General features: G+C 40.2%; 2 protein-coding genes across 3 annotated transcripts in view; both read right to left on the reverse strand.

The window, feature by feature from the left end:
- tln2a (talin 2a) overlaps positions 1-11,724 on the reverse strand; it is a 74,118-nt gene extending 62,394 nt beyond the window's left edge. Inside the window, exon 1 of one of the 2 annotated variants that reach the window (XM_049473682.1) lies at positions 11,625-11,724. The gene's annotated coding sequence lies outside the window, so the exon portion shown is untranslated. Of the gene's footprint in view, positions 1-11,610 lie in introns of both variants that reach the window. The other variant, XM_049473681.1, reaches the window with a different exon arrangement.
- Positions 11,725-13,824: 2,100 nt separating this feature from the next.
- On the reverse strand, positions 13,825-16,914 carry fbxl8 (F-box and leucine-rich repeat protein 8). The gene is made up of 2 exons (XM_007239553.4): positions 16,583-16,914; positions 13,825-15,140 (listed from the first exon to the last, which is right to left on the reverse strand). The coding sequence occupies exons 1-2, from the start codon at positions 16,717-16,719 to the stop codon at positions 14,174-14,176; spliced, it is 1,104 nt and encodes a 367-aa protein (XP_007239615.3). The 5' UTR covers positions 16,720-16,914; the 3' UTR covers positions 13,825-14,173.
- Positions 16,915-18,058: the final 1,144 nt, after the last annotated feature.

Here is an 18,058-nt window from a genome sequence, read left to right on the forward strand (position 1 = left end):
GTGCAAAAAGATTAGTCTAGAGCCCTGTATTTAACATATTTAACTTTTAACTTTTTACAAATATTTACTAGAAATTAAAGTGTTTTATTTGAATGAAAACCATTGAGTGTTCGTATATAAAGTGTGAGTTTTAAATGCTTTTAGATTAAATGCACTTTTGTATAACGTTACTCTCTAAAGTGCTGTGTCTCTGTTTCAGCCTCATTATGTAACTTTATTCATAGTACTAACAATAAACTAAAAGACCCCTTTTATCGGTATTTGTATCTGAATCTGCAGTTTTCGACTTCCTGTCGGCGGCGCGAGCAGTCGCAGCGGCCACTCCGGAAGCAAAACACAGTGCTTTTGTTTGTTTGCTAATGGTGCTAATGCTAACGCTCTGCAAGAACTGTACACTGTTATCTCCAAACTCCAGAACTCACACCCCGACGGACTGTTTATTGTTGCGGGTGATTTCAATCACAGTAATCTGAAGGCTCTGCTGCCCAGCTTTCACCAACATGTGGATTTTCCAACCCGTGGAGCTAACCTGCTCGATTGTGTGTATACTAACATTCCCGGTTCGTACAGAGCAGAGCCCCGCCCCCACTACGGCTACTCTGATCATATTTCTGTCATGCTCATCCCAGCATACAGACAGCTCATCAGACGTGCCAAATCAGAGAAGAAGCAAGTTACAACCTGGCCTCCAGGAGCCATCTCTGCTCTTCAGGACTGTTTTGAGCACACTGACTGGGACATGTTCAGAGAAGCTGCTACTTCTGATGACTCCATCAACCTGGAGGAGTACACAGACTCAGTGACTGGCTACATCAGCAAGTGCATTGAGGATGTTACTGTCTCCAAAACCATCACAACCCGCCCCAACCAGAAGCCGTGGATGACTGCAGAGGTGCGTGCGCTGCTGAGATCCCGAGACAAGGCCTTTAAGTCAGGGGACAGGGCTGGCCTCCGAACAGCTAGAGCCAAGCTCTCCCGGGGGATCAGAGAGGCAAAGCGCACCTACGCAAAGAAAATCCACGCCCACTTCCAGGACACTACTGACACTCGGCGCATGTGGCAGGGCATCCAGACCATCACCAACTACAAGTCACCCTCCCCTGCTTGTAACAGTGATGCCTCCCTTCCAGATGCACTGAACTCCTTCTACGCAAGGTTCGAAGCACAGAACTACACGACAGCAAGGAAGACTACACCTCCTCCAAATGACCAGGTACTGTGCCTGTCCTCAGCTGATGTGCGGAAAACTCTACTCAGAGTCAACCCACGGAAAGCCCCAGGACCAGACAGCAGACCTGGCAGAGTGCTCAGAGGATGTGCAGAACAACTCACGGATGTTCTCACGGACATTTTCAACATCTCTCCGAGTACTGCAATCGTGCCGACGTGCTTCAAGACGACCACCATCGTCCCTGTGCCGAAGAAGTCTCAAGTGTCCTGCCTTAATGACTACCGTCCCATTGCACTTACTCCCATCATCATGAAGTGCTTTGAGAAGCTGGTCATGAGGCACATCAAAAACCAGCTCCCGTCCTCACTGGACCCTCTGCAGTTTGCGTATCATCCAAACAGATCAACAGACGATGCCATCTCTACTGCGCTCCACCTGGCTCTCACCCACCTGGACAACAAAGACTGCTATGTTCGAATGCTGTTCATCGACTTCAGTTCAGCATTCAACACCATCATCCCTAGGCATCTGATAGGAAAACTGAGCTTGCTGGGCCTGAACTGGGCCCTCTGCAACTGGGTTTTAGACTTCCTGACTGAGAGACCACAATCAGTCAGGATTGGAAACAACACCTCCAGCACCACCATACTGAGCACCGGCGCCCCCCAGGGCTGTGTGCTCAGCCCACTGCTGTTCACTCTGCTGACTCATGACTGTACTGCAAAGTACAGCTCAAACCACATCATCAAGTTTGCTGATGACACAACTGTAGTTGGCCTCATCAGCAAGAACGAAGAGTCAGCATACAGAGAGGAGGTGCAGTGGCTGACGGACTGGTGCAGAACCAACAACCTATCTCTTAACGTGGATAAAACCAAGGAGATGGTTGTTGACTTCAGGAGAGCTCCAGGTGTCCACCACCCGCTGAACATCAACGGCTCTGCTGTGGAAATTGTGGATAACACCAAGTTCCTCGGTGTTCACATTGCAGAGAACCTCACCTGGTCCCTCAACACCAGCTCCATAACCAAGAAAGCCCAGCAGCGCCTCTACTTCCTGCGGAGACTGAGGAAAGCACATCTCCCACCCCCCATCCTCACCATGTTCTACAGAGGCACTGTAGAAAGCATCCTGAGCACCTGCATTGCCGTCTGGTTTGGGAATTGCAACACCTCAGACCGCAAGACCCTACAGCGGATAGTGCGGACAGCTGAGAAAATCATCGGAGTCTCTCTTCCCTCCATCACTGAGATCTACACCACACACTGCATCCGCAAAGCCACCAGCATTGTGGACGACCCCACCCATCCCTCACACGGACTCTTCGCTCTGATGCCGTCCGGCAGAAGATACAGGAGCATCCGAGCCTCCACTACTAGACTCTGCAACAGCTTCATCCACCAGGCAGTCAGACTTCTCAACGCACAGAGACAGAACTGAACTCCCACCCCACCCACCACTCACCCAACACACTCGCACAAAACTAAACTGTACACTCCCCCCCCCCTTTACACAAAACTAAACTGTACACCCCCCCCTTTACACTCACAAAGAACTGAACTTCACCCACACACACACCCAGTCAGCACACAGAGGCTGACATGACTTTATTTGCTGCACTCTTAAAAACTATAAACTCTACCTCAGTAACTGCTGTGATTATATATGTTCTATATGTTACAGTATGTCACACATCTCTGCACCTTATCCCCACTATACACTTATTATACCGTATCAGTACTGCACTGTCCTGTCTTTAAATTGTCTCGTCTTTTGTATTTATTGTTATTTAGTGTTATAATTTTATAATTGTATGTTGCACTGTCGTCACTCCTGCACTTTATGTTGTCTATTGCTTGTTGTTCTATGTTGCACCATGGTTCCGGAGGAACGTAATTTCATCACACTGTGTACCTGTACTCAGATGTAATGACAATAAAAGCCTCTTGACTTGACTTGACTTGAGTTTTATATCAGTTTTATACTGGAATCGGAGCAGAGCTGAAAAAAGTGGATAGTCACGTCACTAATTTCAAGAATACACTACTAAAACAAAATGAAAATTACTTTTATTATTGCATATCAAACGATATGATATATGATATCAGTGATCCAGAATATCATAATACTAATAATAATAATAATGCACTCCAAATATCTCCATATATCCAGGATTAAAATAAATGATACTGTACAGACCTAATCTGTCTCTAGTAGATATATAATGGGAAATAAGAACAGTGCAATTTGTTCTTTTGATAAAAACAGTAAAAAAGTAGAACCTTGGTGTGATAATTAGGGGTGGGTGATATTTCAGAGTATAATATCGTTTACCATATTCAAAAAATGTTGGAGATATTATTACGTACGTTACGATATGGCACACCCCAGCTATCCATAACTAAAAAACTTGGCTAAGGCTTTCGCAGCCTCACAACTAAACAGAATAAATGCGGATTGACTGTATTAAAGGAAGCTAAATGCTAACAGAGACAAAAGATTAGCTTAGCAAAAAGCTAAAGCTTAATGCTGGCTAGTTAAAGCCAGGGAATTAAGTGGCTGCTAGACTAAAAGCTAACTTTATATTGAGGAAAAAGCCGCAGGAATAACAGGAGTGAGTGTCAGTAACAGGAATGAGTGCCAGTAACAGGAGTGAGTGCCAATAACAGGAGTAACACAATATAAAACAATAACAGGGTAGGAATGAAAAATGACAAACAGGTAACCAAAGCTGTCAACACACACACACACACACACACACACACACCCCTTCTAGCAATGAACAAGAACCAGATGCAACACTGAACAGGAGACTGTAGAGACTGAATTTTACTGAAGGCAAATTAAAATGTAAATAAACTCAGACCCTGGTTCCTCCAGTTTACATTCAGACTGAAACGAAGCAGCCGAGGTCCATCCCAGCTGTGTATCACACACTAATAATATAAAATACATTATATACTACATGGTATATTCCACCAAATCAGTGCCATTTCTGTCCACAGAAAATTACATGTATAAATGTGACACAAAATATCTTTTAAAATACATTTTATTACTAAGCATATAGTCTCGTACATTGAGTATTCAGGTGTATTCCACTATTCGTGAACAACACAATAAATGAAGATCCTAAATTTGTTTATGTTCCTCAAAGTCTTTTCGGTCATTTTTCCCCAGACTAAGAAGTAGTTTGGTGTGAGTGTTCACTGCGGACCACTGCATCACTCTACCTCCAGCCTCGTTATGTCATGTGATCATAGTCTGCAGTGTGAATGAAGAGTTCGCTCTGTTGTTGTGTGCGCGTAATGCAATTTGTGTCTGTTGTTGTTCACAATATTATTTCAGTTATTTTTATGTGTGCGCTTATCGTGAAAACTCACAATAATAAACAATATATCACAATAACTGCAAAAAAAATAAATTAAGCAATAATACACGAGAGGGAGAAAATAGGATCTGTTCCATTATATAAAATCCGCCAGTTAAAATAGCTCCATTGCTGCTCTGTTTGTAGCTGCGCTGTTTGGTTTGTAAGCGCTGCATCGTTGCTAGGTTACCTGTATGTGGCGGAGTAATACATGGAGAGCTTCAGTTACAGTGCATTACCAGCTGATAACGTCACTCATAGAACGCCTCTCACATTGCAGGGTCGGAACTAACTGTGGTGTAGTTTACAGTATCTTACAGCCCTAGCTTTTAAAGTGATTATTTGAATAATCAGATAATAACTGCAGTACTCCGATTACGTACAGAGTGCATTTAAAACCTCAAATATAAAACAAAAATCTAAAAATAAAAGACAAATTTATTATCTGAATAAAACATGCAGGACTATAATGCACAATTGCCCACCTGTACCTGTATCTCCTCAGATGTGGGAATGATTTGATTGTAAACACATCACAACACTGAGCACACAGACAGCCAATAACACTACAGTCAGACAGACCCCCCCGACTGATGCCGGATCAGAAACCAAGCTTCTCATAGTTCAGAGTAACCCGATCCGCAGCCCGGCACTGGGGGAAGCTCCGACCCGCCCCGGGAGAGAAAACCCAGAATAGCCTGAACACGGCTCTCCTATTCCACAGTCTGGATCTACACCGGGCCTACAGAACCCATACAGAACACCTACAGAACCCATACAGAAGGCATACAAAAACACTAAAGAAAACCCTACAGAAACCCTACAGGAAACCCTATAGAAACCCTATAGAAACGTCTATAGAATCCCTACAAGAAACTCTACAGATCCCCTACAGAACCCCCTATAGAAACCATACATAAACCATTATAGAAACTCTACAGAAACCCCTCAGAAACCCATAGAGAAACCCATGTAGACCCCCTACAGAAACCCCTATGGAACCCTACAGAAACCCCTATAGAAACCCTACAGAAACACATACAGAAACCTTACAGAAACCTTACAGAAACACATACAGAAACCTTACAGAAATCCATATAGAAATCCATATAGAAACCCTACAGAAACCCCTCAGAAACCCCTCAGAAACACATACAGAAACACATACAGAAACACATACAGAAACACATACAGAAACCTTACAGAAATCCATATAGAAACCCTACAGAAACCCTACAAAAACCCCTATAGAAACCCTACAGAAACCCTATAGAAACCCCTATAGAAACCCCTATAGAAACCCCTCAGAAACCCATATAGAAACCCACATAGACCCCCTACAAAACCCCTATAGAAACCCTACAGAAACCTCTATAGAAACCCTACAGAACCCATACAGAAGGCATACAAAAACACTAAAGAAAACCCTACAGAAACCCTACAGGAAACCCTATAGAAACCCTATAGAAACGTCTATAGAATCCCTACAAGAAACTCTACAGATCCCCTACAGAACCCCCTATAGAAACCATACAGAAACCATTATAGAAACTCTACAGAAACCCCTCAGAAACCCATAGAGAAACCCATGTAGACCCCCTACAGAAACCCCTATGGAACCCTACAGAAACCCCTATAGAAACCCTACAGAAACACATACAGAAACCTTACAGAAACCTTACAGAAACACATACAGAAACCTTACAGAAATCCATATAGAAACCCTACAGAAACCCCCCAGAAACCCCTCAGAAACCTTACAGAAACACATACAGAAACACATACAGAAACACATACAGAAACACTTACAGAAACCTTACAGAAATCCATATAGAAACCCTACAGAAACCCTACAGAAACCCTACAAAAACCCCTATAGAAACCCTACAGAAACCCCTATAGAAACCCCTATAGAAACCCCTATAGAAACCCCTATAGAAACCCCTCAGAAACCCATATAGAAACCCACATAGACCCTACAGAACCCATACAGAAGGCATACAAAAACACTAAAGAAAACCCTACAGAAACCCTACAGGAAACCCTATAGAAACCCTATAGAAACGTCTATAGAATCCCTACAAGAAACTCTACAGATCCCCTACAGAACCCCCTATAGAAACCATACAGAAACCATTATAGAAACTCTACAGAAACCCCTCAGAAACCCATAGAGAAACCCATGTAGACCCCCTACAGAAACCCCTATGGAACCCTACAGAAACCCCTATAGAAACCCTACAGAAACACATACAGAAACCTTACAGAAACCTTACAGAAACACATACAGAAACCTTACAGAAATCCATATAGAAACCCTACAGAAACCCCTCAGAAACCCCTCAGAAACCTTACAGAAACACATACAGAAACACATACAGAAACACATACAGAAACCTTACAGAAATCCATATAGAAACCCTACAGAAACCCTACAAAAACCCTACAAAAACCCCTATAGAAACCCTACAGAAACCCCTATAGAAACCCTATAGAAACCCCTATAGAAACCCCTATAGAAACCCCTATAGAAACCCCTCAGAAACCCATATAGAAACCCACATAGACCCCCTACAAAAACCCCTATAGAAACCCTACAGAAACCTCTATAGAAACCCTACAGAAACCCTACAGAACCCATACAGAAACCCCTGTAGAAACCCTACAAAATCCATATAGAAACCCTACAGAAACCCCTACAGAAACTCTACAGAACCGCTATAGACTCCCTAGAGAAACGCTATGGAAACCCTACATAACCTCTATAGAACCCCTACAGAAAGCCTACGGGACACCACAGAACCCTCTCCAGAAACTCTTCAGAACCCCCTATAGAAACTCTACAGAAACCGCTACAGAAACCCCTACAGAAACCCCTACAGACTCCACTACAGACACCAGTACAGAAACCCCTACAGACACCAGTACAGAAACCCCTACAGAAACCCCTACAGAAACCCCTACAGAAACCCCTACAGAAACCCCTACAGAAACCCCTACAGAAACCCCTACAGAAACCCCTACAGAAACCTCTACAGAATACCTATAGAACTCCTATAGAACTCCTATAGAACACCTACAGAAACCTACACGCACACACACACACACACACACTCACACACACACACACACTCACACACACTAAGGGTGGGCGATATGGCCCTAAAATAATATCACAATATGTCATGGCGATAACAATACTCTTGGCGATATGACCTCACTGAATAAAAAAATATTTGAAGAACACACTACTGCAACAAAATTCAAATTTACATTTTATTATTACATACAATATGATACAGCACACCCCTAACTGATATTAAAAAATACAAGAATTTCATATATGTATGTATATCTGTCTCTAGTAGATATATAATGGGGAAATGAGAACAGTGTGAATTTTTCTTTTGATAAAAACAGTAAAAAAGTAGAACCCTGATGTGATAATTAGGGGTGGGTGATATGGCACCATATTTCAGGGTATAATATTGTTTACCATATTCAAAAATGTTGGCGATATTATTGCGTACGATACGATATGGCACACACCTAATAAACACACACACTGAGAGAATCCAACTATACCAATACACCAAATACATTACACCATCAAATCACTTCCTCTTCACCTGATCAGATAATAATCAATCATTATAATACAATTTATTATTATTGGAGATATTAGATAAACCAATTATTACATACATATTATTATTATAATTATTAGTTTAATTGATATTTATAACATCTCACACACACACTCATTCACACACACTCACCAGACTGAATGGGCACAAGGAGCTACAAGTGTACAAATACACCAGACAACATGCCCCGCCTCCACTTCAACCAGAACCACCCATCAGCAAACCAGTGAGAGAGTGAGCGACTGAATGAGTGAGAAAAAGAGTGAAGGAGTGTATCAGTGAGAGAGTAAATGAGTAAAGGACTGAATAAGTGGGGGAAAGATAGTGAAAGAGTGAGTGAACGACCGAATGAGTGAACAGGTAAAAGAGTGAACAAGTGTGTCAGTGAGTAGGTCAGAATGAGAATGAACAAGTGAGCGAGTGAGTTGGTGAGCGAGTAAGTTAGTGAGCGAGTAAGTTAGTGAGCGAGTTAGTAAGTAAGCAAGTTAGTAAGTGAGAAAGTAAGTTTTTGAGCGAGTGAGTAAGGGAGTGAGTAAGTAAGCAAATGAGTTTTTGAGCGAGTGAGTAAGTTAATGATTTAGTAAGTAAACGAGTGATTAAGTGAGTTAGTAAGTGAGCAAGTTAGTAAGTGAGAAAGTGAGTTTTTGAGCGATTGAGTAAGTTAATGATTTAGTTAGTAAACGAGTGATTAATTGAGTTAGTAAGTGAGCGAGTTAGTAAGTGAGTGAGTAAGTGAGTGTGATTTAGTGAACAAGTGAGTAAGTAAGTTTGTTAGTAAGTGAGCAAGTAGGTTAGTAACCGCGTGAGTTAGTGAGCCAGTAAATGAGCGAACAAGTAAGCGAGTTAGTGAGTGAGTGAGCTGGTGAACGAGTGAGTTAGTGAGTAAGCGAGTTAGTGAGTGAGTGAGCTGGTGAACGAGTGAGTTAGTGAGTGAGTGAGTTAGTGAGTGAGTGAGTTAGTGAACAAGTGATTAAGTGAGTCAGTAAGTGAGCAAGAGAGTTAGTGAGTGAACGAGTGAGTTAGTGAGTCAGTGAGTTAGTAAGCGAGTGAATGAGTGAGTGAGTGAGTGAAATAGTGAAATAGTGAGTAAGTGAAGGAGTGAATAAGTTGGTGTTGGCTGGAATAAACAGAACTCTCTCCGGCTCTCAGACACCCGTAAACCATCAGACCCTGTGTGTAATTATAGCTCCTGAGTGTGAGCTGAGTGTGAACGCTGTGTTAAACACGGTATTAAAGGAAACACACCTGTCCCTGCAACACACAACTACTCACTATTACAATACCACCACACCTAATACTAATACTAATAATAATAATAATAATAATAATGACCTGGGTCATAATAACCCTGATATTGTACTCATTATAATAAAGCAACAATACTCATTTACAGAACAATACTCTTTTAACTATCAAGAACATTCAAATAGTTGAAATATAAATATTGTTAATATCCTAAAAAAATAATATAGAAAAAATAAAAACACAGTTTTAAACAGAGGCCATGTACCAGTTTATTCTCATTATTAGGCTCTGAAAGCTAAAAAACACAAAAAGCAAAAAAACTACGGAGCTCATGTCCATATTACACTATAAGCTGATTATGTAATTACTGTGACAGTAATTATGTTCCCTTAAGCATCACTTTGATCTTATTAAAACTACAAAATTTTATAGATTAAGTCAGAACTTTTTTTGTCAAACTATTATTATTTTTATTATTATTTTAACCCCATGCTTTATATACTTTAAAGTGTATCCATAATCAAACAGTGAAACATCAATACTAGGCTGCTGCCATAACTGCAATATTATAAGTCATTAATTTTTAATTCCACCCACACAAATGCTTTTAGTGCACTTCAGCACTTTAGACACAGCTCAGGCTCTAAATCAGTTTCAGTCTAAATGCAACTACACAACATTTAGATAACCACCTGGCATACCATAGCAAATGCTTAGAAACCACCTAGCAACCAGTTAGCAGCAGCACTATAGCAACCACCTGGCATAATATAACAACTGCTTAGAAACCACCTAGCAACTGCCTGGCATACCAACAGCAACTGCTTAGAAACCACTTAGCAACTAGTTAGCAGCACTATAGCATTTTATAACATTTTCATGCATCTTGGCATCATGTTCTCCTCCACCAGTCTTACACACTGCTTTTGGATAACTTTATGCTGCTTTACTCCTGGTGTAAAAATTCAAGCAGTTCAGTTTGGTGGTTTGATGGTTTGTGATCATCCATCTTCCTTTTGATTATATTCCAGAGCTTTTTAATTTGGTAAAAACAAAGAAAATCATCATTTTTAAGTGATCTTTCATTTTTTTCCAGAGCTGTATGAAGCATGATTTCAGAAAATGTGTGTAAACAATCCAGAAAAAGAGTTCACAAGGTACAAAATTTTACAAAAATGTAAATTGTGTTTCTCCAAAACACAATCAAGCAAATTATTATCATTTTAAAAGGATTAAAACTACCCTGAGATATTATAATAATGTAAAAATATATTATTAATTATTATTTTATTTATTTTTTTGTATTATTATTCCACAAAAATACAGAGAACTACAAGCATTTAAATGCTATACATTTTTAAGCTACCGGTAAGACATAACTGATATAAATATAACCATTTTATTTACGGTTAAAAAAATAACATTCCACTATTAACCGCTTATGTTTTATGTCTAAAGAAGAAAATATTTTTTTTAATATAGTGATTAATCTGATTATAGAGTAAATACTTAATTAATATCTGAAACACCGAGTCCAGTCCGGACTGTTAAAAATCCATTTCTGGAATCAGTTAAATCTGTGCGGATCTTCAGCTGCAGCAGATCCAGTCCTGCAGGTGGAGCTAAACCCCGGGCTGGACTCAGTCTCCGGACCTGGATTCAGCGCTGCACCGGAGGAGACTAGTTTACAGGATTATTATTAATGAAGGATGTGATTTATTTATCCATCAGATCAGAACCGCAGCAGAACCTGGAGAACCCAACAGAAACGGAACCGAGCAGCTGGAGCGGAACTGTGTCACGGTACTGATCCGGTGCTGAGGTTTACCTGGCTCAGGTTAGCTCCAGGTTACTGACCTGCAGACCCCCCCCCAAACACACTGCAGCGCGCGCTGCTGAATGAAAGACTGTCTGTAATCCGCAGATTAATAAATGAAGATAGAACAAGTAGAGCAGGTACAGTGCTGGCAGGTGTTGTGTCGGGTTGTGCAGGGGGTAGAATGTTGCACCCCGTTGCTGGTGCTGCACCAAACCCCCAGCCTGCTGCACGTGATCCCCCCGCTACCATTCACCCCCATATACACACACAACACTATATAAATACATATCATTATAAAACACCTAATACATAAACCTGCCAAGCGCGCGCCCACCCTCCCAAAGCCCGCGTGTCCTACCTGATGATCCTCACCTGTAGACAGGTTACAATTCTCTCATTGCAGCCTCGCGGCTCCTCGCGCACAACTATTCCAGCTTTACTAATCACAGCTTTAGAGTAAATCCCTCCTCCACCGCCGAGAACAGCCGAGGAAAACCGAGAACAGCCGAGTATAGGCGATAAAAGAAGAGTGTAGCCGAATAAAGCCGGCTTTAGCCGAGTAAATCCGAAAACAACCGAATAAAGCCGAGAACAGCCGAGTTAAGCCAAATATAGACGACTACGGCCGAATAAATCCGAGAACAACCGAATAAAGCCGAGAACAGCCGAGTAAAGCAGAACATAGACGATAACAGCCGAGTAAAAAACGAAAACAGCCGAGAACAGCCGAGTTTAGCCGAGTAAAACCCGAGAGCAGCCGAGCCCCGCCCACTTATTGTTCCCTGTTATATCAGTAAATGACCGCAGACCACCGCTAGAGGGAGCCCGTTAATGAGTTAAAAATAAAAATGGTGAATTGTAACAGGTATACTTCTAAACTATTTTTTATTTTATTTAATTTCATATAAATCTGCCTCATGATATAGTTCATAGATATTAGTTCATAAAAGTTAAAAATAGCAAAGCAGTGAAATAAAGACATTAAAAATACTAGGAGCTTTAAACGGCGCTGAAGCTGAAGGGGGGGGGGGTGAAGTGTAGAGAAAGCTGATAAAAAAAAAAAGCAAAACCCACATGAGGTCTAATATAATAAAGAGAAAAGCTCTGCTTGAGTATAAGTTGACTGTAGTAGTGTTAGAGTTCATTTTAAATATATCTTGTGTTGTGCTGCAGGGCTGCAACTAATGATTATTTTGGTAGTCGACTAATCTGACGATTATTTTTTTCAATTAGTTAACGATAAAGAACATGAGATGTAAATGGCATTTAAATATTTGAATGTTGTTTAAACATGGAAATTACTGATATTTACTGATTTAAAATGTAATCTGTTGTGTTTGGTCACTTTTTGAAACACATAAACTAAGTTGATTGTAGTTGACAAATTGAAATAATCGACTAATCGTTGCAGCCCTATTATACTGAAGCTAGTCAATTTGTTAGTCTCAGCTTGCTAGCTAACTCACTGTTTACATGATCTAGCTACTGAAATATTGAAAATTTTATTTTTTTTATATTATCTCAGGAGTTTCTACGCAGCTCAGGTATGTTATATTCTGTGTGTTTTAAGTTTTGGACAGTAGAGGGTAGTGTTTCATTTAAAATGTCACTTCTTTATGTAGTAAATGTTATATAAAATGGCTGAAGCTCTAATTGCATGGTCAGTTGTATTGTATTACTTTTTTGTTGTAATATAACTATTGGGGAATTTGTTTTATCTACCCTTTGAGAAAATTATTTTATTTTTATATATGTATTTGTGCCCATTATTGTGTATTTAATCTAAACAGTATTGCTGAATATTGGAAATTAAATGTGAAATGTGTCTTGATTTCTGTCTTATACTGATACTGAATATCCAGTTACACCATATCACCCACCCCTAATTATCACATCATGGTTCTACTTTTTTACTGTTTTTATCAAAAGAAAAATTCACACTGTTCTCATTTCCCATTATATATCTACTAGAGACAGATTATATATGTTCAGTATCATTTATTTTACTTTAATCCTGGATATATGGAGATATTTGGAGTGTATTATTATTATTATTATCATGACTAATAATTCTGGATCAATGACTTCTGTTACAAATCTGATCAAATTCTTGTATTTCTTTAAAGTAAGGTGTGTGTTATATCATATCATATATGCAATAATAAAATAATTTTTTCATTTAGTTGCAGTAGTGTATATATATATATATATATATATATATATATATATATATATATATATATATATATATATATATATATATTTAATTCTGTGTTTGTCATATTGCCAAGAGAATTTTTTATTATTATTTTTTTTAATATCATGATATTATTTTAGGGCCGCCCCTAAAAAAACGCCCACCCAAAAAAACAAACAACAACAAAAAAAATACATTTGTAAAGTCTTTTGTTACCTATATATAGGATTTATTCTTCTCCTACTGCAGTCACTGCACACTGTGTTGGAAGCTGGAAGTTTTAATTGGTCATTTAGCATGACTGGCAAAAATACTGTTAATTCTGCTATATATGTGAATAAACAAACACACATAAGTAAACACAATAGACCAATATCACCATTATCACATGTTCCTGAGCTCATGTGCATTTATTATTGTACAAAGTTAATAATGTAATTAACTTACACTGTCTTATCTTATCTTTAAAAACGATGGTTGACCTATAGATTATTTTTTTTCGTTTAAAATGATCTATTAATTATTTGGTATAAACAACAACAAAATCAAAACAATCAACAATGGAAACAAATGAAAATGGAAAACAATGCTGTGCGTGTATTTATTTGTCCTGAATCATCCAGGTACAGCAGTTAAAACATTCATATTTATTTTATTTATTGCACCTGAGCTCTTTGTGTTGTGTCGTGTAGTTCAGACACACCTGTGCACCTGTGTGTGTGTGTTATCTGAGGGAGGTGCAGGTCCAGGGGTGTGGCTCTTTGCGTGTTTTGAGTGTGTATCTGCGCAGATCGGTGCAGTGCTTCCGGAAAGCCGCCACGACCTCCGGCGACACCACGCAGTAGCAGTGCACCTCCCGCAGCCTCGTGCACCGCGTCGCCAGCTCCACCAGCGCCTCGTTCAGCTCCGCAGAGGGCGTGGTCTGCACCTCCAGGGCCTCCAGCGTATTAGCGTAACTCCGCCCTACCAGCCGCACCTCGTCCAGCAGCCACGTCCAGGTGAGCAGGCGCAGGTGGCGCACGGGGATGCTGGGCTGCAGGACGGACGGCACGTGCAGCTCCGGGAGGGTGTGGTCCAGCTCGAGGTCCACCGCCAGCGCCGGGTGCATGCGGCTCACCTGCGCCCAGGTGTGGTCGGGGAGGGGCGTGGTGTATTTCAACGAGCGCTCACAGCGCAGCTCCAGCTGCTTCAGCGCCGGTCTCCGGGGCAGCAGCAGGTCCTGCAGGACGTCCTGAGACAGGCTGGCCTGGAAGACCCCCAGCGCGGTCAGACCCGGGCACAGCCTCAGGACGTCCCTCACCGTCTCGCCCCCGACGCCGCAAACCAGAGACCCGTTATTGATGAAGAGACTCCGGAGGGCGGGGCAGAGCGTGACCACGCCCTTCACGAAGGCGTCGCTGAGGGTGAAGGGCACGCCTCTCAGGTCCAGCTCGGTGAGGGAGGAGGCGGCGGTCAGCGCGTCCAGCAGCCCCTGCAGCAGGTCCTGCCCCGCGTAGAACAGCGGTGGGTTCCCCAGGCAGTTCACGCACAGCGCCCGCAGCCGCCCGTCGCCCCCCGCAAGCGCCTGACGCAGAACCTCCAGCCCGGTCCTCCGGTTCTCCGGACTCGACACGCTGACGCTCAGCTTCAGGTTTCTGACCAGCGGCAGGAATTCAGAGAACCTCTCAGGAACACCAACTTCAGAATCACACCTGTAACAGATACAAAATAAATCATAGTACATTTTATATATTCCTGCACTGTAAGCCCGGATAAGTAGAATTTACTTAAAACATTTGAGGAAACCGGTTGCCTTAAAAAAGTAAAGTAATGGGTAATGAAAACTTAATTAAGTTAGCATAACTTACACACTAAAAAAAGTAAGTACAGATTCGTACTTAAAAGCAGGGGCGTGGCCTGGCCTGGGCTTCCGGGGCTTTAGCCCCGAATGATTATCCAGTAGCCCTGAATCGTTTCGCTCAGCTCAGCTGTATTATTAATGAGGATATGGGACACTGACAGCTCTTTAATTATGAAATCTCTTAACGCCAATCACGGAGCCAGTTCAAGGATAAAGTTACGCCTTTTAGGAGAAACAGCCAATAAGCTAGCTGGTTTTGCGGAGCGCGATGAGCTAGTAGGGAAGCCCCCCCCCACCCCGGAGCTAACTATGTAAACTATGATGAGATTGTTTCTGATAGCTTGTCTCTGAATCAAAACACACAGATCAAATCCATGTTTGCTTAATAAACTGCAGCTTGTTACAGTCAGTTAGCTTAACTTTAGAATTAGCTAGCTTAGATAGATAGTCAAGGTTTGTGAAAAAATATATACATGTTTAACTTGCCCTGATGTACCTGATCAGCCAATAACTATTTCATTTTTATGTTTTATTTTATTTATTATTAATTTAGGAATGCAGGACTTACTGTAAACTATAATGAATGAAAATTAATTTAGCTAACCAGTTAGCTAGAAGCTGGATGTTGTGGATAGCCAGAATTTAGTACTGTACTAGTGTTAAACATATATATATATATATATTTTTTTTTTTAATTAACTGGGCTAAGCCCCGGATCTTTATATATAGGCAACGCCCTTGCTTAAAAGAGTATAAAGCTTGTCTCTGGGGCTGTACCTTATATTAAGGTAAAAAAAGAGTTGCTTGCAGTGAAAGTCCTTTTTTGTACACATGTCTTTTGTGCCACTAAAAATTAAAAAGATTATAAACATTATCATCAACTCAAAATGGCTCAAAACTTGATGATCCAAAATTGTCTGGCTTTCAAATAAAAAATGTGCAATTAAATTATATATTGTTTATTAGTGCAGTGATACAGAATACTGAATGTACCTTTTAGCTGGTTAAATTGTACAAATCTGTATTTCCTGCTGTTAGGAAAGACTTTGTACTTCAGAGGGAACAAATCTGACCCTGTAAAGACCAATATTATACCTTTGAGAGTACACTTATGAAGAGTATAAAAAAGTACTTATATCAAACCTCTGTTTAAAAGAGTGTAGAACATCAAGTTATCTCAACATAACTTGAATAGGTTAATGCTGGAATGGGCTCCTATTCTAATAAAGCTAATTCCCCTTCCATCGGTTCCTCTAGCTGTCAGTTCACCTGTTCTCAAGGTGTTTCCCTCACCTGATCTCAGTCTGCCTCCACGCGCTGGGGTATGTCATGGTGCTGTTCCATCTTCTGCAGACTGTAAAAGCATTACATTTATCCCACAGGGGCAGAAAAGAGAAGATATGAGCAAGAATCTCCTCTGGAAGCTCCATAACATCTCCTCTCCTCCTGCTTTAAACTCATAAACATGCTTCTCTCCACTTCCTAGTAGCAGAAAGTGGAAAACACGGAATGTTGGCGCGGAACGGTCCATCAAGTAAAATTCCAGGCCGGGATTTTGTTCCACCCGCAAGAATGGCGCCACTGCAGCACCGCTCCGCCGCTATCTACAGGCGGGAGGAAGGAAATCCAGGGATGAATTTATACTTTATGCACCTAGAGTCGCCAAGCCTACCTTCGTTCGCCCCAGCCAATCAGAGTGCACCGAGTGCTGACGTAAGCTTGCTTTATCATCAACAAACCTAAACTTAATTTAAACGTTAACAGTGGCTTCCATAACAGAGTGTGTGTTATATATATAGCTGTTATGTTGCTGGTGTTTAAATAAATGATTTAATGATTCGGTGTTGAATTCGGATTCTATTTGTATAAAGATGTGGTTTTAATGCGGTGAGACGTCAGTTTTCCTTATTGCTTCTTATCACTTTACCTTCAGCACCTCCTCAGATACTGACACACCTTCCTCACCTTTCAGCTCAGTTTATCTCATTTCCTAGAATTAAGATTAGTGGGTTCTGTTTTACAGCAGATTATAGATTATTAGTTATTGAGTATAAATGAAAAATTCAGTTCTGATGTGAGAAATGCTCCGAAGTGACCATAAGCCTGGCTGTGAATTAGCTGAGTTTTATAAGAGTGACAGTGAGGGATGATGGATGGACAAAGTGATATATAGACTTATAGATAGATAGCCAGATAGATAATAATAGATTAATAAAATATGAATAAAATAGAAAAACATAAATAAAATGAACACCAGAACAATCTAAACACACAAAAAGTACAAACAATTATAAACTCTATAATATAAAATAAAATAATAAAAAATAATAAACGTAAATGTAAAATTAGATGTTAAGAAGGATAAAATATGTATTTTTTAATTGATTTTTATTAAATTGTCTTTATTTAAATATGTATTTATTAAAATAAGTTTTTCATTAAAATATATTTAATTCAATTTTAATTTTGGTAAATTGCATTTTATTAAAATATTTGTTTTATTTGAATATGAGTTTTATTAAAGCATCTATTTAAATAAATTATATTCAATGTGTTTTATTAAAATATGTGTTGTATTAAATTGTTTTATTAAAATGTGTGTTTTATTAAAATATGTATTTTGTTAAATTATATTAATTATATGTATTTAAGTTTTATGTTTATGTATATGTGTTTTATTAAAATATGTTTGTTTGCTCCGTGTTGATTGATCGGGTGTTGATTAGTAGGTGTTTGGCTTCTCGGTGTTTGATTGGTCGGGTCGGTGTT

This window comes from Astyanax mexicanus, unplaced genomic scaffold (assembly GCF_023375975.1).
Source record: "Astyanax mexicanus isolate ESR-SI-001 unplaced genomic scaffold, AstMex3_surface scaffold_43, whole genome shotgun sequence".
Lineage (NCBI taxonomy): Eukaryota > Metazoa > Chordata > Actinopteri > Characiformes > Acestrorhamphidae > Astyanax > Astyanax mexicanus.

What these genes read in the sequence shown, in the direction of transcription:
- fbxl8 (XM_007239553.4), bottom strand. Translation starts at nt 16,719, where the DNA reads ATGGAGCTTCCAGAGGAGATTCTTGCTCATATCTTCTCTTTTCTGCCC. An exon ending in TGGAGGCAGACTGAGATCAG is followed by an intron (nt 15,141 to 16,582) that starts GTGAGGGAAACA and finishes TATCTGTTACAG; the next exon opens with GTGTGATTCTGAAGTTGGTG.